Source organism: Gymnoscopelus microlampas (genome assembly GCF_963454915.1).
Source record: "Gymnoscopelus microlampas genome assembly, chromosome: 2".
NCBI classification, from domain to species: domain Eukaryota; kingdom Metazoa; phylum Chordata; class Actinopteri; order Myctophiformes; family Myctophidae; genus Gymnoscopelus; species Gymnoscopelus microlampas.
The window spans coordinates 40,921,926-40,946,422 of NC_139939.1; the positions used below are offsets into that span (position 1 = coordinate 40,921,926).

The 24,497-nt window shown below is 41.4% G+C and overlaps 1 protein-coding gene across 2 annotated transcripts in view; it reads left to right on the forward strand.

The window, feature by feature from the left end:
* The first annotated feature begins 967 nt into the window (after nt 1-967).
* The window catches only part of fam13a (family with sequence similarity 13 member A), a 91,488-nt gene continuing 67,958 nt past the window's right edge, over nt 968-24,497 (forward strand). The window contains exons 1-5 of one of the 2 annotated variants that reach the window (XM_084080410.1): nt 968-1,245; nt 10,235-10,448; nt 12,610-12,819; nt 18,610-18,787; nt 23,168-23,300. In XM_084080410.1, the coding sequence (XP_083936536.1) occupies nt 1,219-1,245; nt 10,235-10,448; nt 12,610-12,819; nt 18,610-18,787; nt 23,168-23,300 (762 nt within the window). In that variant the 5' untranslated portion in view covers nt 968-1,218. The remainder of the gene's footprint in view (nt 1,246-10,234; nt 10,449-12,609; nt 12,820-18,609; nt 18,788-23,167; nt 23,301-24,497) is intronic. The other variant, XM_084080411.1, reaches the window with a different exon arrangement.

Consider the following 24,497-nt stretch of genomic DNA (forward strand, 5'->3'; position numbering starts at 1 on the left):
AAGCAATTTCAAAGCCGTACCATGGGAAATAATGTTGTAATATTGTAATGTAAAGGTGCTAAAGCTATACATTGTTAAAGCATCATACTGTAAACGTCAAAGCTGCTGTGTTCCAAATCAAAGCCTTCAGAATGGAACGTTTCTATGCAAAACAGACCCTGCTGTTAATGCAAGGGATCTGACAAAGGAATCTGCCTTAGACCAAATCTTAAAAGTTATAGATAATCTTATGCTATGATATTGTTTTTAAGTAAAGTAAGGTGAAATAAAACAGAACGTAAACTTTATTGATACCTTTGAAGATTATTAGGTTAATGTATTTATATTACATAGAGAGAGAATGTACATTCAACTTAACAGAATATTATTTTCATACTTAAATAATAATGTTACAGCCTATGGAAACAGAACGTTGTACAAATTGTAATTATGTTTTATCAGGGCTCATTTTCATTGTTTGATTAAAAATGTCCTTTATTAATTTGTGTTAATGTGTGTGTTACCTAGCTTAGTAGCATCACTGTTTTGGCCTGAGGCTGCAGTCGCAAATTATTATGGTATTATAGTACTTTTTGCATCTCATTTCAACATGCTGATCAATTCTAGCTACCACAGGGAATTTTAAATCGAATGAAATGTTACAATGTTGACAACATAAGAATTCAAGACGCCTCAATCAAATTACACATCTAATTGTGTATCCCATATGTTTCACATCATTCATCTTGCTGCACTCCATTGCTCTCCTTGCCCTCACGGCATGATGAAGCCTGGCCTTCTGGCACTGATTCAAAGTTTTGGGCTTTAACCACCCTCTGCATCACATGACCTGGAAACTTAGCCAATGAGAGAGCTCAGCTCAGATTTCAGCCCAGGAGGAGAGAAGAGGAGGGGAATGGGGAGGGAAGGAGGGAGGCCTCTAATCTGTGTTTCATGGCTTGTGGTGAAGCAGCATAGTCTGGCCGGCCGGTGCTGCTGAGAACTACCTTCTTTTCTGACTTGGATTATCTGTGTTGTGTTTGTTGGATTTTTCTAGGGGGTGTGGAGGGGTTTGTATAGATGGAAGTTTTACGGAGGAAAGTGTTCCCCCACTTTGGGAAATGTTTAAGTGTGTGGCCCAGTACAGAGTGAGAAGAAAGGAGAGGAGGTGGAGAAGGAGGAAGGATAGGAGTTTTTTCCCTTCATCTTTCCCTCTGCAGGAGTTTCTTCTGTGGAAGAATGGGGGCAGGAGCTCTGACCATCTGTGTGAGTACAAGCTGCAAAGCCTTGTGGTCTCAAGCTGGCACTGGGATTAACCATCCCATCTGTGAATAACAACTAAAGAATTCCTGACGGAACTGTCTTTATTCATTTTCATTCCATCCTCTCTCTCTCTCTTTCGCTCTTTCTCTCTTTCTCTCTCTCTCTCTCTCTCCCTCTCTCTCTCTCTCTCTCTCTCTCTCTGGGTCATTTGAGTGAGAGTGTGTGAGCACTGCGTGTGTAACTGTGTCTCTGTGGCACTTGCATCCATCTGGACACAGGAAGTGTTTTCAAAATGTCTTCACTGTCTGGCTGCCAATTCTTCTGTATGCTCCCCCCTTTCTTCTTGAGGCAACCAACTTAAAACTAACATTTCCTCCCCCAAAAGTTTGTATTAACAACTTTGTTAAGTAAACATGCCTACAGCTACGCTTAGTACTCTTATAAAGAGAGAAAGCAATGTCTTCTCTCTTGAGTATTATTGCTGTTCTGCCGGCAGCCTTTTCATACACCACAGCTGGCTGGAGCCTCTGTGACACACTGCAAGTTTTATGTTCCTTGAGTCTGTTCCAGTCTGTAATGTTTTCCTACCAATGCCTACATTTTTTTTCCACCTTCAGTGGCAACCTTTGAAAAATGTTCTCAACGTTTCCAGTTCAAGTTTATGTCAAAGGTGTAATTTCTGATTTCCAGTCAGTATTTATTTTGAAAACAAAGAGGATTATTATCATTACCATTACCACTATCATTATCATTATTATTATTATCATTACTATCATCATCATCCTCAAAATGTGTTTTGTGAGTAGAGGTTTTAACATGAATCATAATCTTCTTGACTGTCATGTCAGCCATAGGCCTAATTGTATTAACTTTACTCATGCTCTTCAAATAGTGGATAGTTTGGAATGGGTTTCTTCAAATGTTAACTTTATAAATATTTAAGTGTTTTAAAACAAAACATATTTTACATGCATGTTTAGCAGTTAGTTGAACAGCTGTTGCTTGCTGTGCTAGCCTGTGCTGACTGGAGTGTCAACCAGCCAGTTGCTTCAAATGGCCACCCACCACTCTGAGAGAGAGAGTGAGAGAGAGAGAGGGAGCAAAGACAGGGGGGTGGGGGTTTAGGCTGCAGAAAGAGAGGGCACATGCTAGGGCTTGTCATCCACATCCATGAGTAAGTTTAAAGCGACAGACTTGCTATGTGAGGTTTACTTTGTGTGAAGAAAAATGTATTGAACATAGCTTTCTACTTAAAGAATATCTGAGCAGTATAAGATACAAAATGACCAAACTACTTCAGTAAACTTGAGCCTGACTCCTCAGTTCACAAGATAGGAGAGAGTGGCTGTCCACACACACGCACACACTCACACTCACACTCACACTCACACTCACAAGCCATAGAGACACTTGACAATGACAATAGCTTTCTCCCATTGTGTCAGAGGTTAACAGTGTTGTGGGGGAGGAGAAAAGGGATATGGGTTATTAGGCTAATCACAGCAGAGTGTCCTGGTAAACCCTCCCTCCAGAAATCTCATTTCCATTTGAATCAAATGGAAATGAGATTTCTGGAGGGAGGGTTTACCAGGCTAATGGTAAACAGCGGAGTAGACGAGACCATCAGCTACAAGTCATCATCGGGCCATCAGTTTAGCTCAATATCAACAATAAGAGATAAAAGACAGCATTTGTGATCAAAGTTAAAATCAGGTCCTGAAACTGGCAACATTTTTTAAAGTGCATTGCAGTTTAGAAAACATCATAGCTATTAGCTACAGGTTCAAGCAGCAAAATGCAATTGTGGTAAGGTCTGCAATACTGTGCTAACACAACATAACAACAATAATAAATATAAACGTAAAGATAAAGATGTACTAATAAGAGATTGAGATAAAAAATAAATAAAAGATAAAGCCATATAGCAGCAATATGGAGGGGATGAGAGGGTACCTTAGTGCAGTGGTTCCCAGACTTTTCAGCTCAAGACCCAAAAAAGAGTTTTCTCAGGACCCAAACTAGTGAAAATAGTAGATCTACAAGCTCCCAACGCGCGAGCTTGTAGATATACAATTTTCACTATTTCTTAATTAATTCATTAATTTTACATTTATGTAATTTCTTTCTTTTCATTTATCCATGAAATTCTTTTGAAAATGAAATACTGTGATTTTTTAAATATTATTCATTTATAAATTCATTTTTAAAGGTAGGAAACAAAAAAAAGGAATATTGACTTGCGACCCATAAAAATGGGTTTGGAAAACAGTGCCTTAGTGTCTGGAGTTATAGTGTGCAAAAAGGCATAACCATATATACAGAATTTGTATACATTGTGCAATATCGCTTTGAGTAATCTCTGCAAGAACTTTTCTGGTTCCAGTGCCAACATAATTTTGTATATTGTCCATGCCCTTGTTTATGAGCTCCTATTGACCCTTGACCCTGAAGAGGCATTGAGACACCTCAAACACTTGCCAGTCTGCATCATAAAATTGTCCAATTCTGGGTTGTTGCCTGTCTTCGTAATCCTTTCATTGAAAGAAGCACAACACAGCCTTTCTTATAAGCAGAACAACAAACAACAAAGTTTAAATAATAACCAGTAACTATGTTATAATTTGGTATTCTTATAAACAATAAATAATGTCACATTTTGGAAATCAGTGTTTGAACAGCTAAATCTGCTCTGCCCCTACCTTAAAATCTGAAAGGAATTAGAAGTTTAGGAACATGAAATAGTTCTGTGTGAACATAATCACCTACATTCCAGTGAAACAGTGATGATAGAGAGGATGGTAATTTGTTTAATAGAGAGAACTATGAATGGGTGAATTCATTATTGGGTGCATTTCAAGACGTGTGTGTGTGTGTGTGTGTGTGTGTGTGTGTGTGTGTGTGTGTGTGTGTGTGTGTGTGTGTGTGTGTGTGTGTGTGTGTGTGTGTGTGTGTGTGTGTGTGTGTGTGTGTGTGTGTGTGTGTGTGTGTGTGCGTGCGTGCGTGCGTGCGTGCGTGCGTGCGTGCGTGCGTGCGTGCGTGCGTGCGTGCGTGCGTGCGTGTGTGCGTGCGCGCACGTGTGTGAAAGACATAAGGCAGTAAGTATATCTCTCAGGCATGCATACGTTTGCCTGTTGAGGAACAATGTCTGTGAGTGTGACTGCAGTGCAAAGGTCAGCTCTAGGGGATATCTGTTTTATGAGGTCTGTCACCAGCGAATCTCTCAAGACAGATTCTGCTAACAGTAATTACTTCAACGAGTGTTATGAAGCATTATAAGTGTTATGAAGCATTCTAATGCATTATGATGCAATTTAATGCATTACAAATGTGGTTATAACACATTATAGGTCCCATCCTCACCAAAATTGGCACAAACACTGTTCAGGGGTCTGCCATCAGAATAGCCACACCAGGGGCTCCATGTGGGCCTAAAGGGGTGCCACCCTGGGGTAACTCATTTGTGCAACATAGGACTAGGTTTGAAGGCCGCACAGCAGCCTAAAAATCGAGTAATATAAAGTCTTACCGAATCGGGCAGTACCACTGCCCTAAACTGTAGTGTTGTTGTTAGCAGGAATAAACACCCAGGAGGAAGTAGACTAAGGAATGGGAGGAGCCAAACCGTGTTCCTGTTTCGACACAAAAAAGGAGGTGGTGCCCCAGAGGCAAAAACAAAGGGAAATATAGCTGCAAGCAGCGATAATACGGGGCCAGGAGAGAGAAAGAGAAATGATAATTCCTTTAACAGGTCAGTTCATGAAAGTCCTTGCGGTCTTGTTTCCAATGAGGGCCTGTGAGCAATTAGGGGTTAAGAGTCTTGCTTGACCTGGCCTGACCATTTGCTGACCTGGCCTGGAATCGAGAGAGAGAGAGAGAGAGAGAGAGAGAGAGAGAGAGAGAGAGAGAGAGAGAGAGAGAGAGAGAGAGAGAGAGAGAGAGAGAGATATGGAAACGGAATAGATTGAAGATAGAAACGGAATAGATTGAAGAGACAGAGAGAGAGACATGGAAACGGAATAGATTGAAGAGAAAGACATGGAAACGGAATAGATTGAAGAGAGAGAGAGAGAGCCATGGAAACGGAATAGATTGAGTCATGTTTTTTGCAATTCAACTTAAATGAGTGTGCATCAAGTGAGGCTTGAACCAGCAACCTTGCGGTCGTGAGGCACTCTTAGGTAGCTGCAACACTACCTATAGTGCTATTATAGCTTTGTCCAGGCTGATGTTGTCTGTTGAGGATCACAAACGCTTGCCTTCTGTCATGACCCAAGCCCCTGTTTCACCAACACTAAGATCACTCGTTCACAAACCATTTACCAATGAAGAAATTGTACATCTCCTCAGAAGCAAAACTAGTGAAAGTAGCCGATCTACAAGCTCACAAACCATTAAAAGTTGTCAGATTGTACATCGGCTATTTTCACAATGAAGTATGTTATACATTGAAAAAACATACTCTCATTGCTATCTGAAAAGTTGTGAGATTGTAGATCAGCTGTATGTAAGAAACACTCAATTAAGTATTTCATGTTATCTTTAACAATTGCAGATGTATTCATTGATAGTCATGTTGTGTGAAATGCAACTTAGATGAAGTCTGCACCAAGTGAGGCTTGAACTGGTGACCTTCAGGTTGTGGGGCACACATTTAAGCGAGAAGCCACCAACAGACAAGAACCTGTGAAAGGAGATCACACAGATGATACAGTTTCACGCAAATAGCTGAAAAATCCTGGGTTTAAGTGTTTTTCAAACTGCTCAAGATTGCGGACAATCTAAGGGCGGTGCTTACTGGTCAACGTGATAGATGTGTTCCTCATTAGTCAAGGCACATGTGTAAGCAGGTCTAATGGCTGTCGGCCAAACGAGGCATGACTTTTGCCTGTTTAAAGTTTGCATTTTCAAAAAATTGCTATAGCGCCCCCGTTTGACCAATTGGAGTAAGATTGGTTTCAGTGATACTTGGAATGGCCCTTTACATTTCTGCAAAGAATGGTAAGTCTGCATGTATGTGTTAGGGGCAGATGAATAATTGTCATAAAACTGCAATATTCATTGGCTCATTAAAGCTTCATTTTTTCACTTATGGAAGATATTTTGCAAACGTTTTTTGGTATAGGTCCAAAGTTCATGTGTAAAAAGTTTCGTGCGGATTACTCAAAAATCCCAGGAGGAGATAGGTTTTAACTGTTTTTCATATAATTCGAAATGGTGGGAGATCTAAGGGTCAGAGGTCAAAAGTCAGAGTGTGAAAGTTGTTCATCATGAGGAGACGCATGTGTGTATTGAAGTTTTATGGCTGTAGGTAAAACAGGGCATGAGTTGTACCTGTTCAAAGTTGGCATTTTCAACTGAGTGCTATAGCGCCACCTTTTGACGAAAGATTGTGAGATTTATTTTTTGATCGTTTTTCATGACCATCTATCATATGGCCGAGTTTCATAAAAAGCGTATGCACGGTTCAGCCAGAACTGGCAAAAACGGCAGAAGAAGAAGAAGAAGAAGAAGAAATGGAATAATGCGAATAACAATACGGGTCCATGCTGGAAGCCTGGCCCCGTAATTATCCCCCCAACTTTTTTTTACCAAATGAGTTCCCAGATTGGTCACCAGCTATAGTTAGCTCACACAGGCTTAGCTCTAGAACACCTGTATGACAGAAGTCTGCTATCGTTTACAGTCATGGCAGCCCTGAATACGAGGTTACTCCAATTATGCTGATATAAGGTCAAATATTAGCTTTTGAAAAATGTTGCTGACAGTCTTGGTCTTGAATTAAAGGAGACACACCATGAATTTAAAAAAAATATTTGATATTTAATATCATATGGTGTATGTCCCTCAAACCATTTTCAAAAGGTTTGAGCCTAAATCAACACTCAGATATACTCATCCCAAGTCAATTCTCTCAGGCTTATAAAGCACTTTCAGCTGCAATACCAAAACGTCCAGTTGGCTAGGGGGGTGCTGTACTGCGGTACTGAGCAATTCTGTCTGTCAAAATACATGGGCAGAAAGTTTGGTGAGGTAAGCAAACTTGCCATTCTGAGATGGCCTGTTCAGACACGCCCATTCTGAAAATCTCTGAAATGAGAATGAATGACTGAATGTTAAAAGAAAATATTTTTTGGGGTACAAGAGACACTGGGGAGCCAAAAAAATACAAAAAAAATTAAAAAAAAAGTGAAATTCATGGTGTGTCTCCTTTAACAAATATTTATTGAGTAGCCCAATCAATAATAAACAATTCGTTGGCTTGTTTGCTATGACATGCCAGAGATGTATCTGTGAATATCTTCTGCCACATGGTGTGCCAGTCATACACAATTCAATGTAAATTGGAGCGTTTTTTTCAACAGCATGTAGGTCTTGGCTTTTAGCCATACTTAATTCTGAGGTAGGTTTTAATTAACCTGCCAACAAACGACACGTGTTGAGGGGAGATCAATAAGAACATGGCCTGCTTCTCCAAATAAAGTCATTAATTCCTCTAACAATTTAAATTTACACATTGATTGGAATCATGACTGCACTACTGAAAAGGCCTGTTGAAATGTGTTGGGTGGTTAGTGGTAGTGTACTGTGCATGTGCTGTTTTATGATTTCAGTTGTTATTTTAGTCACCACTTTGTAAATGAATGATGCAGTAGCATCATCATCATCATTACAGTAGGTTGGTTACTGAGGGAGCATAATGCTTCTGACTATACACTCTAACATGGCCATCTGTATTATGTCTAGAATGATGCTTGCAGTCAGACCAGACAATCCCCAGTTTAAACAGGACAAGACTGTCTCGGAGGTCATTATCATTTTCTACAAGCTCGCATTGTGATCTTGTTTATAGGCTATTTTCAACAAAGTAATTTATATATTGGGTTTAAGTGGTTAATGGAGATTTGTGTCATGTCTACTCTCAGCTTATAACTTCCTAACACAGCAAAGGCATTGTGTCACTCCTGGCCTCATTTAGATACTGGGCCTTTCATTTCACTGTGCATGACCAGCTGCGCTCTCCTTTGAAGTGGTACTCTTTGGCATGCAGTGCCTCAAAGAGACAGAGGACTGAAGCCTGATTTACTCTTCATTTCGCCTCGGTGTCGTGCATCAAAAATAAATACCAGATCTAGAAGCTTGCAACCCGTTGTGAGCTTGTAGATCTGCTATTTTCGGTAATCAGTATACATCCGGCATGTAAAGAAACATTCTTAATGGAGCATGCACTTCACCCATTTTCAACCCTGTCTTCAAATAATTGGTCCTCACTTGAACTTGAATCTTTCAGTATCCTGCTGCAAACCCACTTAGTTGCATCATCTTCTGCTTTGTGAGAATCCTCTTTTGCTCTATGAGAAAAACAGCACCACAAAAACAGGTACACAATATGGCAGTTAATTATTATAGTCTACTTTATCAATGTGTGGGTCTCTCCATATGTTTGCCTGATTAAGGGATCTCTTTTCAGATAGTGTGTACCTGAGTCAGAGGGAGCGAGAGAGATAAAAAGTGTGTGTGTGTGTGTGTGTGTGTGTGTGTGTGTGTGTGTGTGTGTGTGTGTGTGTGTGTGTGTGTGTGTGTGTGTGTGTGTGTGTGTGTGTGTGTGTGTGTGTGTGTGTGTGTGTGTGTGTGTGTGTGTGTGTGTGTGTGTGTGTCTGTCTCTCAGGAGATAGAGACAACAGGTGGCAGTTTACTAGGGTAGCATGACTATAGGCCAGATAAGATAGCAAACAGCTGGTGAATACGTGCTTACACACACACACACACACACACACACACACACACACACACACACACACACACACACACACACACACACACACACACACACACACACACCTTTTTCTCTCTCTCTCTCTCTCTCTCTCTCTCTCTCTCTCTCTCTCTCTCTCTCTCTCCCTCCAAGCGTGGACATACATTATTATGCACGCTATAAACAGTATGTATACAATAAATTCCTGGCTTACAATTTTTACTCACTGAGTGGAAATGAGTACAGTTAGCAATTAGCTCACTCTTGTTTCACAACATTAAGTAAGTGTTGTGCTCTTGGGAAATCTTTCCTGCAGCTTTACTTTACACTTCAAACACATATACAGGCCTAGCCAATGTAGCCAGGACTTTTATGATGCACACACACTGCACCATAAATGCCAGTGTAGCTAAGCTGCATTGTTTGCTCAATGAATGATATTGATAGGTAATACCATGGTGTGAGGGTGCATACTGAAAAAGAAGTGGGAGGCAACAGTTGAGTTTGTCCCCTCTGTGTGTTTGATTACGTGTTCAATTATTATGTGTGCTTGAACAAAATTCTGTGTTCATTTACCTTTAAGAACATAGAAAATGGACCATACCTCCGTTCACTTCAACGGGACAGTCTTCTACAGAGCCTTCTATTGGTGAAAAGTGACAAAGCCCTGACCCGGAAGTTTACGGAATGCACTTGAGTCACTATTTCGAGTTTACATGAACTATGTGACGGGCTCTGTCCCCCCCCCCCCCCCCCCCCGTTTATGTAACTCTCCAATAGAAGGTTCTGGACCATACGGTCCATTTCGGTAAAAAAAAAAAAAGAGTTCTAACACTGATGAGTTTACTGCGCATTTGTGCTTGCCTGTGTATTTATTCAAACATTGTTTCAGATCCTGTCTTTGTGTGCGTATCACATTGGCCCTCCCTCCAAAGGTGTTGCATGGTAACCAGATACAACATAGCAACATATACACAGGACAGCCCGCCCCCACACTCCCCTCTCCACTCTCTGCTGCGTGAGTGTGAGGGGGTCAGAAACCAGATGTGTGCCGGTCAGTGTGAGGATGTAGGTCCCTAAAGTGGAGTCTCCTCCACTGGCACTAAAATCTCCCACTTCCAGAACAGGTGCCCTGGTGGATCTCTCTGCCCAACCATGCCGTTTGTAGCGCTGCCTCTACCGGTGCCCCGAGCAGTGCCAGTGGTTGACTGCTTTTCTCTCCTCTGCTCTGCCCTGCAGCACAACCAGGCAGCTGTGCAGGTCAAGGAGGACATGAAGAAGATGGTGCGCCTGCCCATTCTGAGGCCCAGGGCAACAGCAGCAGCTTCAGCAGCGGAGAGCAAAGGGAGCAGGCTTTTTGGAGTGTCCCTGCTGGAGCTGCGCGAGCTGGGATTGGTGGAGGATGGCGTCCCACTGGTGTTGCGGAGTATGGTGGAGCACCTCCGCCAACATGGTGAGGAAAATGTGTGGGAGTAGGAGTGGTGGAATAGAATAGAATAGGGGTTCAGTACCATGCTCAGGAACACCTGGCTTGTAATGGAAATATCAGACTAGCTACCAGAAGCTACCAGACTCCATTCCATTTGGTAGCTCTGGATATGAGTGTCCCTTAAATATGTTTTGAGTTTATGTCCTTTCTACTGGTTGCTGGTAATGTTGATGATCTGGGAAATGTAGTTCATGATTATATTGCCATTTTATCAAAACCTGGTTGGCTGTTGTAGACACAAGTAGGTCTACTGTGTTATCACATCGTTGGTCAAGGTATAATTAATGACAGAGGCTCAAAATAGATACATCATTTATCTTAACTAGAAATACTTAATAATGTGGATGATACTGTCACAAATTTACTACATTACCTTTTTATTAGCCTGGAAACCAGACGAATCTGCCGGTGCAAAAACGAAAAAAAGACCCAAAAAAGCCAGTGACATTAGTCTGGCCATGCTAGGCTACCCCTTTTCGTACTTCTCCTATTTGGCCACTAGATGTCAGTGCAGGACCATGACGTTTATTTCCTGCATGACGTATGCATTGTTGTTTTGGAAGGCATTCTTGGGATATTAGCTACCCAGGTGCGTAATAATGTCAAGTGAGGAGCAGACCAACTGTTATTGTATGTTAATTTGTGTCAATTATTCGACACTAACCTTCTAAACAACCCAGTATATGGTTTTAGTATTGTATCAGTCTCATTAATATGGCGTTTCCTTGTTATTCGGTTTTCCACGAAAGAGATAGACAGCAGGCTAAGTAATACTGTAAGTGAAAGGTATGGGCGAAGGTACGTGTCAGTGCGTGCGGATGTGTGCGTGCGTGCACGACAACACGCTGGCCTGACAGTCAGTGGTGGAAAAAGTTTTTTTTTTTTTACTCAAGTAGAAGTATCAATACTGCCTGTAGAAACGCTCTGTTACAAGTAAAAGTCCAGAATTCAAAATCTACTTGAGTAAAAGTACAAAAGTATTGGTATCAAAATGTACTAAAAGTAGAAAGTACTCATTATGCAGAATGTTCCATTTCACAAGTTTTCAAATGTATAACAAATCTTTTGAAAATAGCAGATCTACAAGCTCACAGTGCAGCAATGCATTGTGAGCTTGTAGCCCTGAAACATGACTGTCAAGCGTCATGTGAACCATGGCTAGTGAGCTTGTAGACCTGCTATTTTCAAATGGCCGAAATGTATAGAGCTGAAGTGGTTAATGTATGTTTTTTTGTAACAATAATCTAAATCTACCAAAATAACTAAAGTTTTAAAATAATTGTAGTGTAGTTAGCCTCTTGATATGTAGTGGAGTAGAAGTAAAAGTACTGAAAATTGGAAATACTCTAAATTGCGTGACTCTCACTCTCAAAGGGTGAGACTTGGCAGCTCTGCTCTAGTACAGTATAAATACCTCAAAATTGTACTCAAGTTCAGTACTGTGTGAGTAAATGTACTTAGTTACTTTCCACCACTGCTAGCAGTGCCAGTACTAGCAGTACTACTAGTGCAGGGGAAGTTCCAACCAGGCATGTCTGTTTGTCAGCGCCTTGGATTCATGGTCATCTTCCTGGTATTAATTAATCTCCAATTCCCATGAAGGAATGAGAGTAGACAGAGTCACCATCTGCAGAGATGTTTAAAAATACTGTTACAGTAACTCAGTGCACTTATGATATCATAATCGGCCCCCTTCAAGTTAATATGAGCTCAGAACCACTCAAGTCATTATGTAGGGGCTGTGAATGGGTAAGTAGTAGCTCCTCCATTTTTGGAACCAAACATGGTGTATGATTTTAAGCCTTAAACCATCGCTATCAATCCAATAACACAAATGCATATAATAAATATTACACAGTATAATCCCCAGTGTTCATTTATGTTATTGTAACTTACAAAATGTTGGTTACATGTGTACACATTTTTTAAAGACTTTTCACTGTGTATCAGAAATCAGTGGCTTGCTGTACCATCTTGCTGTTCACCAAATGATTGTTTTTAGTCTGAAAGGCTATAAATATATTTGCTTGCTTGCTTGGATGTGCCAATAAATAGATTTGTTTTTTCACCAAATGACAAGACATGCACCAAGCCTGACCTCTGCCCTCTGATCTCTGCCCTCCAGCCCTGCAGCAGGAGGGCCTGTTCAGGGTGAACGGGAATGTACGTGCTGTGGAGAGCCTGAAACAGCGGCTGGAGAGCGGTGAGGACACGGATGTCTTATCCGAGGCCGACGCGTGTACTGTGGCCAGCTTGCTCAAACAGTACCTCAGGAACCTTCCGGGCGGCCTGGTGGACTCCACGGTTCAGCACGCACTGATAAAGCTGCAACAAGGTACTACAAGAGAGAAGATGTACTATGCCATTTTTGTGTACCAGTCACTATCATATGTGCTTCACAAAAAATGTAATGAAAGAATGGATATTTACGTGTCGGTGAGACTAACTAAACATTAGTCTTTCTTAGCCAGACACTGGAGATATTCCACCCAACAATATGTCTGGTGAAATCAAAATTTGGAGATTTAACAAATGATGACTGCATTGTAGAACAATTCAAAGTCTTTATGGCCGTCCTTCATATTGGGATGGTGATATATTATTGTTTTCCAAAGCAGTAGGTGTAGGTTTATTAGCAGACTTTTTCTCATCTGTTCTAGCAACTGCATAGTTGCTGCAGAGATGGGCCATTGAGATGTACAACTACAGTACAGTATGTGTCGGCAGCATCAGAATACGATTGTGTGTCTGTATCATGGTACCACATATTCAGATTTAATATTACAAAGAGCCACAGAGGAAGGCTTGCCTTATAGATATGAGGGCAACCAGTTAAGGACATGTCCAGGTTATTAAGTCTATTAATATAATTACAATGTCATGGTCAACAGTATCAAAGGCCACACTTGGGTCAGTCAGTGGACTTGCTGTTCACGTTTGTAAGTCATTTTCTACCATTGAGTTTGACCATAGTTTTCAGCCCACTCTTTATATTAAAATGCAGTAGCAAAGCTGTGAGAGGTGAGAAAGGTGAGAGATGACAGTTACTCTAGCTCTTGGCACAGCACGCGCATACAAAATAAGTCCCCCCTCGTATTTACTGCAAATTGCAGGATTTGTTTTTCTTTTATTTGTGTCATAGCTGTTCCCATCATAATCATAATAACTGTAAACAAATACATTTACTCAGCTGTTGGCCGTTGAGGTCTGTATGTAGGTCATTGGCTGTGTTTGGCTCGTAAGCAGAGCTATGTTTAGATGCTGATATGCTCGATTACCAGCACCCCCCCATCTGGGGTTCACCACTGGTTGCATACTCACCGACTCATACCGCGCGCGTGTGTGTGTGTGTGTGTGTGTGTGTGTGTGTGTGTGTGTGTGTGTGTGTGTGTGTGTGTGTGTGTGTGTGTGTGTGTGTGTGTGTGTGTGTGTGTGTGTGTGTGTGTGTGTGTGTGTGTGTGTGTGTGTGTGTGTGTGTGTGTGTGTGTGTGTGTGTGTGTGTGCCAGTCAGTCAGTCAGTCAGTCAGTCAGTCAGTCAGTCAGTGGGTGAGAGGGTGTGTGTTTCATTTTTATGTGTGTGAGGTGGTGTGAGTGTGTGTGCATATCAGCAATTGTGGGAGGTGCATAGTGTGTGTTACTGTGTGTGTGTGTGTGTGTGTGTGTGAGAGAGCACCTTTGTATTATATGTTTTTATGTGTGTGGTGGTGGGTGCACGCCATACATACATGGACGGATTATGGATCGGGCCATTGACCAGGGGTCCCTGGGGTGCCTATAGACGAATCCACAGACGCGCTGCCTGTAGCTGCCTGTAGGCGGCCATTGCTGCGGTGTCGCGTCCGCGGAGCGTTGACACCGCAGCAATGGCTGCGCGCAGGGCAGCGCTCCGTGGATTCGTGTATATGGACTAAGATCCTTTATATCCTTTAATGTCCATTTTATGGTAAATCCTTGACCATAAAATGTCTAAAGGAGTTTTCTTAACCCACACATGCTTTACAATCCGAGTAGTGTGTTTGCGTGCCCACCCGATGGCCTGTTCGTGGGGTGGGCCCTAAAAATTAATTGGTCAAGTAGCCTCCTTGAGTCTTAATCCGTCCCTGTATACAGTACATGAATATGGGGTAGCATATCCCTGTGTGTGTACATGTGTTTGTGCCATGCACAGTAAAATCCTCCGTTAATTTCTCTCTAGCGTGAAAATGTACACTTGGAGGCCCCTTTTTCACCAAAAGAATTTTGGTTCTAACACCGGTTTCGTTCTGGATTCTTGGAACCGTGGCGCTTTCTAGTGAACCGGCCAGTGATTCCACCAGTTATAAACAGAACCATTGTAATCATCAAGGATATGTCATCAACGGAGGCCGTTGATTTCTACAGTCTACAGCTCAGGTTCTCAAGGTGGGGCCCGGGGACCCTCAGGGGTCCTTGGGGGTGATGGTAAAGGAACTTGCTCACTCACTCTTTGATCTCCATGTGGGTAGGATAGTCTCCAGTACACACGCTTCCACCCTCCCCCACCCCGTCCTGTGAAGCCCCCACCATACATGTATCTAGTGCTGCACAATTAATCGAAAAAAGATCGTGATCTCGATTCAGACACCTGTGCAATCTCGATTTTAAATGATGGCGATTTTTTTTTTTTTCTTAAAATTTTTAAAATATTTTTATATTTACAAGAGAATCGTGTGAGAATCGTGATCTCAATTCTTATGGAGGAAAATCGTGATTCACATTTGAGCAAGAATCGTGTAGCACTACATGTATCCTAAACAGCCCGACCCGAATAGCCTTAGTCTCTCCATTCATTCACCGTTAATGAAAATATGAAGCCCTAATTTGCGGTAACGGTAGGCAACAACGTCCCAGATTGATAAACCAGATTGTTTACATTCTGTTCATGTAATTTGACAGCACATAAAGTGAAAAGTCATGTTCTATAACAATATTTTGGTTAGTGTGGAGTGGGGGTAAAGTGAGGCACTAACTGTAAAACCTCAAGGACATAAAAGGTAAAGTGAGTTCTTTGGCCACAATAGTGTCTGTGCTTGTTCTCATCATTAGGTTCAATCTGGGTAATGTCTACACAGGCTCCATCTTGACTCATGTTTGTTGCTTTAGTGTCATAGTTAATGTTAATATCAATCAAATGAATAGATTTATCCTTTTTTTAGGGCTTTTGGCCAAAAGATGCATTAGAAGCCTTCTTTGGCACAGCAATTAGCCATGATTTATGAGCAAGAAGATTTGTTATGCTTGTAAGGCTGCATGTATACGTTTTATTTGTTCGGTGAGAACATTTTCTTGTTTATTTCACTTACACAAATTAGTAATTGTTTTCTTATTCAGTTTTCTTCCCTTTTTATCATTGTTCAAATAAAGTTCATCTAGAAATCACCAACTTTGGTGCTTTTTAAAATGAATGTATTCATGGATGGATAGATGCATGGATGGATAAATAGGTCAAATACATTGGTGGATAGATTAATGGCTTCACCTTTTGCCAGACAAACGTTTTATATAACGGCAAATAAATACTTTGTGCACCATGTGCTCGCCCTGGGTGCCAACTGGTGCAATAATGAGAGCCAGTTCAGGCAGATAAACTTGAGTGGATCACACATTGCGCTATATTGGTTATGTAACTGTGATGTTTCAAGCAGCTGACCAATTTGGCGGCTTATTTAACCACATTAACCCTGGAATCCCTGTTTTTTTGGGCATGTCATTATAGGCAGAAATGTTCCAAAAATAGCTAAAATAGCAGCTCTACAAGCTCACGACGCGTAAGTATATAGAGCTTAAGCTCACCGCATTCCACTGCTGTTCTCTCGCTATCACATTCTGCAGGTTGGTATGCAGTGGTGGAAAGTAACTAAGTATATTTACTCTGTACTGTACTTAAGTAAGGTACTACTACTTTTTGATCCTATACTTCTACTCCACTACACCTCAGAGGCAAATATTGTACTTTTTACTCCACTACAATAATTTGACAGATTTAGTTACAAGTTACAAGGTACTGAATGCCAAGATCAAATATAATTACCTGCATTCACAAACCTCTTTCCCAGTCTGTACGTGAGTTATATGGTTGAAGTATGTCAATAAATGTATAATCCAGTGCTCTCCAGGGTCACATTATACTGTATATAAATCTATATGCAGTAGTTAAATTAAATTAATTAAAAGAACCATGGACAACAATACCCTTGAGGATAGTTGGGTGGCATGAGTATGGCTAAAACTATAATTATGAACACTTAATATTGCAGCTATTAAAATCTTCAAAACGGTTATGATTAGCTTACAGATTACATACATACTGTACAAGAGAATCAGCCTGCTACTCTCCTTTATATTGCTATATATATCTGGGAAATACCTAGGGGGTCTCCTTTCCCCTCTGTGTGATTAAAATAGAAAATGACTATTTTATATGTACGTATTAGCCGTAGTATGAATGGCATGTGAATATCTAACAACAGAGCTGTTCTCAATGCAAAGATCACGCCATGCACCAAGGCTGCCTTGGAAAACCGTATTAATGAAGGGCTTGCTTCTACTGGCTGACAGTTTGCTGTCAAGGCAAGATATTGCCTTTTAAAAAATTGTCAGTGATGGCCTTGCAATGTCCAAAACGCTCACGTGAGAATTGCACACGCAAGGGATCATTCTGCTGATTAACTACACACTAAAGACGGAGATGTTTTGAAAATTTAAAAGCAATAATGTTTTACTTCACCTGGAATTGACTTCAAAGTTCAAGAAGAATCAAGCAGAATCAAGAGGTCATTTTCTCATACAGGTACAGGTGAAATGTTGGTGGGACATGTTCCGCAGATACAGGGCTAAGAAATTATAGATAAATGTACAGCTAAATATATAATAAATGAAATAAAGCTACAGATAAAACGGCAGGTATGGTAAACCACTTAAGACAGGTATGACATCTTTAGCAGCTGTGTCAAAAGATGACATACCTATATCAATCTGTTTTAAATTGTAGATTAATTTGTGTATTTAGTTAAATGTTTGATGCAGCTAGTTTTATGTTCCATCTGACACACACACACACACACACACACACACACACACACACACACACACACACACACACACACACACACACACACACACACACACACACACACACACACACGCGCACACACAGTCGCTCAGACACAGTCACATGCACAGACTGACACAGATACACAGTGTGGTTGAGTCAGGATCAGTAACCAAGTCTCTGACCCAACAGTGAATGGTGGCATCAACATGTTTTCAAGATGTGTGTGCTTTGCTTACCACAACTCCTGTTCCTGGATACATGAGTCATCATGCCATTGACAAAATAAGTTGACTGCAACACTGATCTTTCATCTACTCACTAGTTCAAGCACCTGACTGATCACTTCGTCTCCACATTGACCCACATACAGTACAGTATGTCTACTACATTGACCTGTGCTGCCCCATGGGCAGGTCAATGTACACTGGGCATAATGTTGATGTAATGCTGAATGCATATATTGTTATTGACCAAAACGGTTAATTTTCAGGAAATGGAAAAAATAAATGAAAGAAATAAAATGTTCCAATGGATCCAATGTAGTTATTTAGTCACAAGCATATTTTGGGCATGTCAATATAGACGAAGATCATCACGACACTGTCATACAAACAAATTAAATAGGGTGATACAACGGCGACGATGTATAGACAGGCCGCATTGCTTTCCTTTCCTTTGTCTTCTTGTCATTTCTGAAAGTGTTGGTGATGATATTTGTTGAACTAAAATAATTAATTGTCAACCAAGTAGTCACGCTGACCACTCATCTTGTGTGTGTGTGTGTGTGTGTGTGTGTGTGTGTGTGTGTGTGTGTGTGTGTGTGTGTGTGTGTGTGTGTGTGTGTGTGTGTGTGTGTGTGTGTGTGTGTGTGTGTGTGTGTGTGTGTGTGTGTGTGTGTGTGTGTGTGTGTGTGTGTGTGTGTGAGAGAGAGAGAGTGTGTCTGTGTGTGAGACTGGGGTGGTGTTGATGGCTATAAAATATGTAGAATTTCTGTAATCGTAGTAGCACTTGTGTCCATCTAATCTACTCCCTTGTGTTGGTGTATTCCTCCAGAGTATGGTGATGATGGTTCCTGGGCGGACATGAGAGAACTGCTGCAGCAGCTTCCAGATGTACACTACAGCCTCCTGCACTTCCTGTGTCACTTCCTCACCCAGGTGGAGAGCCACCACAAGGACAACCGAATGACCGTACATAATCTGGCTACCGTCTTTGGACCCAACGTCTTCCAGTGAGTCTTTCTTTTAATTATTATTATTTTGTTTTTTCCAATGGAGAGAAATGAAGGCAACGAACAGAAACAAGCATTACTTTGAATTAACATGAATTACTAATGAACTACTCTGTGAATTACTTAATACACATCAGTCTAATATGGCACCGGTGCAGAAAAATTCTGTAGTTCACATTAAGAGGCACGAAAATACAGAAAAACAAAGTCTACGCTCAAATTAGAGATGCTGTGTTGCAATTAAGTGTGGTTGCTTATCTGCTTACACTAAGTCAGTTCAGGGCAGTCTCCAGTCAGGAGATCACAGTCAGATCTGGAGTGTAGTTCTAACAAACACCTTGGTGCAACTTAGACACCAGTGATGTATCCTGAAGTCATCGGGTGTTTCAACATCAGGCCCTGGCTTGTGTCTTAAGTACTGTTGCTTGTGTGGTCCACGGATCCCCTGCTTGATCTCCACAGCCATCTTGACACCTTTTCTGCAGTGTCTGTGATGTTTTTGATGGCTCCTCTATTGTGCAGTCCCTTCACTCCCAGCATCTTGAATGCCCTGATGGTCAACTTATCCTCTGCACATGGCCTCGATGGATTTGCATCAGGTCCTCCATCCCTTGCTTCGGCATTTGCCTGCCAGCTCCTCATACTTGGACCTCTTCCTCTCAAAGGCCTCCTCCATCCGGTCTTACCAGGGAACAGTCAACTCCAGCAGGACCACTTCCCTTGTTGTTTCTGACACCAGGACCATGCATGTCTGGCCTGATGTGGTCGCTGCAATGTTCTCCGCAAATTTGACCACTTAAAATGGTAAAACTGGATCAGTAAAGGATTTAACTGTGTAGTGGCAGGCATAGGAAGGAGAGAGAAGACTCTGGTGGGATTTGATCCCAGATCAGCAGCAGCATGTGTTGGTACATATGGTTGTGGTTTTTGTGTCACAACCCTGTGAAGGCTTTTCATGAAGAAATAACACTCCGAAGTGTTATCTTGATTATAATTAACAGGCAACGTTACAGACCTGTTTAGATGTTTACCTGTTATTGCATGACATAGCTAACACTCCTGAAAAAGGATTCGCTAGTAGGTTAGCAATCCTGCCCATGACCTTTCTAGAGTGTTTGTAACAGGGGTTTTAATAGCTGACAGAGAAAGACAACTTGTCTGACTCGGCTAAAGATAGCCACAAGGAGTCATAACGACTTATCTGGTGGATGCTGTATCCTCTCACCCCCATAATAACCCATCTACCCAATTCCCTATGTGTGACAAGGCAGGTTTCATGTCAGTAAACATTTTGGGAAAGTAAAACGTAGCCACTTTAACCTTATATTCCTCATTGTACGTCAAAGTGAAAATAGCAGATCTAATCGTGTTGTGAGCTGGTAGATCTGCTATTTTCCCTGAATGTCTGCCTATTTTTGTCAAAGTTCACATATTGTCGCGGAGTGTTCGCCCAGAATAAGGGCACTATGGTTCATATTTTAGTTACAGTATTCATGAGATAATAAAAAATGCAATCTGGTACCATTTATCGCATGCCATTAAGACTTTATCTCTCAAATCGTTCCTGCGAAAACTGCGAACTAATGACAGAAGAAAATCATATAGGCACTCCATTGATGTTTGGACTTGGTAAAAGTGTGATATATACGTACATCTGTATCTACATATACAAATCTACATAGTTTTCTTATTTGTTCTTTCTGTTTGTGTCGTGTATCCACACCTGTGTGCCACTGCCCAGCATTACTTTTCTCCACCTTTTATCACCTTTTTATTGTGTGTATGTGCTACTTATCACTATAAGCCTAACCCTTGTGATAGTTTACAATTTCTTATCACAATCACAATTGGTTTTATAGGCCAGTACATTTGCACATTCGAGGAATTTGACTTGTGTAATGTGTATTGCTTGTGACTCTCCACAAGCAATACAACGCAAAAAGAAGCTAGAGACATTTAAGTCTAGAAATATAATAAGATTATGTAACAAGTTATGCACACGTTCAATGTGAGGACCTTTCTAAATACTCTGATTGGCAAGCATGGCTGCCAGAGTATTTTCACTTGCGTGACTCACTGTCAGTAGTATTCAGTTTCAATTTCCCCTGTCTGTTTCTCTCTGTATGTCTGTCTGCATTTCCCTCCCTCTTTCTGACAGACACTCTCTCTCACTCTCTCTCTCACCTTTCTCCCTCGTGAAATATCAGTCAACAGGTGGCGCTGCAGTTCACTTAGTAAGACTGGAAGCATTACCGAGCATGGCTCAGTAATTTTCAGGCTTTTCAGACATTACCACTGGAATCCCTTGTAAATGTCCCTTCAGACTGAAATCTTCTATTGTTTAAACATTACCAGAGAAATTTGGCACAATTTGTACATGGGTGCAATTCTACAGCAGTGACCCTTGCTTCACCCTCATTTGGTTATATTCCTACTGTGGAGCTCAACTGGCCAGTACAAACACTGACTGTCTTCCGTAGTTGTTGTTGTGCACTGAGATACTCCATTCTGAACCAGGGTCAAGTCCCTTGCTTTTGTGTCCATGTGTGTCTGATGTGTGTGCCTGTTTGTGGTTAGGATTGTATATGTGTTTTGTGTATCGTTTTTTGTATTGTCTTGTATATATTTATTTTATATCATGCTGCTGTAACCTTAAATTCCCTTCAGGCATTATTAAAGTGTATCTCATCTCATTTCAATGATGAAGTGCACCAGCCTAACAGATACATGTTATGTGCAAACATAGCTGGCCATAAAAATAATTTCTTATTAGTAGTTGTTGAGTGAGGTGAGATTTTCCTAACCAATTGAAGGATTCAAACTTGCAGAAGATTGAGATATTCAATTCTTAAAAATTAGCACAAAAAGAAAACCTAAACAAAAACCCATAATCAATTAACCATAAAATCCCAGCATACTGGTCATACATATTGGTCATTACTCATATCATTATAGGCCTATTGCAGCCCTCACCATGTTGTCCATGATGTTGTGATCAGTGGGCCATGGGTCATTTTTCCTGTCATATTTGTACGTTCTTTGGCCACTGTCCTCTTTGCTGCTTGTGCACTTGGCACTGCACTGGCATTTCCAGTAATAAACCTTGGTCTTTGTGCCAGGACAGCTGGGCTCTGCTGGGCAGTAGTAAGACAAGGCCATAGATAACCATGTACAGTATGTTCTCTTTATAAGTGTGTGCGTGCGTGCGTGCGTGCGCGAGCGGCACGCGCAGTGTATGTACATGAGAGATGGGATATTTTAGCAGTTATTTTTAGGGTTAAAGGGCACGTACACACTATACAACGTTTAAAGTGGTCGTTAATCGAGAAGGAAGATAATTTAAGGAAAGGACTCGCTGGACACCGGGTATGCGCCATGGCGCTCATGGTTGGCAAATTCGCACCGGAAGTTCGATGACATAACATTGGAGTCTATGAGAGCCGGCTGGACCAGCTATGAACAAACACTATTTCTGAACGATCTGTGACCTTTGTCATATAATCGGTTCAGGAATGGAAAAGAAGACATCTCACTGGTTGTTTTCTAATCACTTGTTTTTCGATGTGCACGGTACATAATTGCATTGAGGCACCTAAACAGTGGCAGGTATCGTTTCTGGCTTGTGGGTATTGCGAGATTTGGTTGCCAGGCAGGAAGTCTTGTGATACTTTGGCACATTCAGAAACGTACTTTGTACTCTTTAGATACCTCTATAAAATGATACAGTGTACACATTGAAAAGCAACACAGCAGAAAACAATGTGTGATATGTTTTCTTTTCTTTTCCTGAACCGAGTATTTTACAAAGGTCTCAATCGTTCAGAAATAGTGATTATTTATAAGCTGGTCCACCTGGCTCTCATTGACTCTTGCACGTATTGCTGAGAACTGTGATTGAGGGGACAGACATACATTCATATACAGACTGAGAAATGCTGGTGTAAAAAGGTGCCAATGCGTTGCTGCATTGAGGCCTTCCTCTCAGTATGCAGTAGCCACATACAATAAAGGCCTTTTCACTTTTAAATTGTCTACAGTTTTTTACAGTACTGCATATCATCACCACTCAATTTCTCCTTACAGAGCACCTCTCTACACTACACTTGACTGAGAGTAGAGTACCGTAGCATTCCTTTATTTTGTATTTCAGTCATGTAATTTCTTATTTCAACTCGAATGTAGAACAGGAGACAGACCCCACACGCTACCTTTGGTTTTATCTTATTAGAGGTGCTTTGACCTTCTCATAAAATGAGAAGGTCCATACTCAAAATAGCAAGTAAAAGTCTGATTTATTGAACAATATGGAATGATGTTCAATGAATTCTTTATTTTAATTTGAATACATACATTTTCTGTTTTTCTATCTCCTATTATCAGTGTGCCTCCGGGTTTTGAAGCAATGAGGGACCAGAACATCTGTAACAAGATCATGGCCAAATTTATTCAGAACTACAGCAGTATCTTTGAGAACCACACAGACAAAGAGCTGCCAACTCTCATCATTGTTAAGGTACGTACACCGACAATTATCCATATTGGTCAATCATTTTGGTTTATCTCGAAATACTTGTACACCACGAAAAAGATTATTGTGTTTTTCCTATTAAATAATTCGTTTTTTTGTGGTCAGGTTTCAAAACTTAACTAAGTCATGCCTGCACTTCCGTTCAGAAGAATGTTGTACAAAACTAGAAAGGGGTGCTCTGTGGAGGGCGTATCTCAACCAGGCTGGGCTGCCTACCCAGCGAGAGATCAGCAGATGTTGACTTTTACTAGCCTCTCGAAGCACTTCATGACTACTGATGTCAGCGGAACAGGGCGATAGTCGTTCAGGCCGGCTGGGGAGGCGTTCGTGTGTATGGGGATAGTGGTGGCCCTCTTGAAACACGTGGGTACCACAGACTGGTCAAGAGAGAGGTAGAATATGATCATGAACACTGGCGCCAGGATGTCAGCACCGGTATCGCAGGTCCCTGTCATCAGAAATGCTGTATCTGTCCACGTGTCTTCAAGTCACGTTTCATGCCAGCCGGACCAGAAGGGATATCCAGGGCGGGTCATTGATACCGTATCGATGACCCGCCCTGGATATCCCTTCTGGTCCGGCTGGCATGAAACGTGACTTGAAGACACGTGGATAGATACAGCATTTCCGATGACAGGGACCTGTGCAACTGTAACGAGATGACCAGGGGGAAATTTGGAGGGAGGTTGAACCTTGAACCTTGAACCTTCAGAGGTTTGGAGGGTGGTGGGCCCTTAAAGAGCTGGACCTGGTCCTGCCACGGGATCGCCCCCCTCTCGCGCCGTTTTTTTTTACAACATCAGATCAGACACGGGGTGGGGGCAAGTGTCTGGTTACCCTGCATGACACCGTGCTTGCCAGGCAAAAATTTCACTCCCGAATTTTGCATTAGTGAGCAGTTACTGTAAAGTGAGCACATGCACACTATACTATATACACTATATTTCTGGGATGATACAGATACCTGAGACCTCTGCTGACCTATGGGAAACTATTCAATCAAAGTAGCTGTCTTCTTCAGATCATCTTACACACAAACAAACCCTGCACACGTGCATGTACAGTATACACACACATACATACACACACACATGCACGGTCAAATGCATGGGACTTCTGTCTATCTCTGCGTTTCACACACATAAAGTATGTGCAGTGGTGGACATTAAAGAAGTACATTTA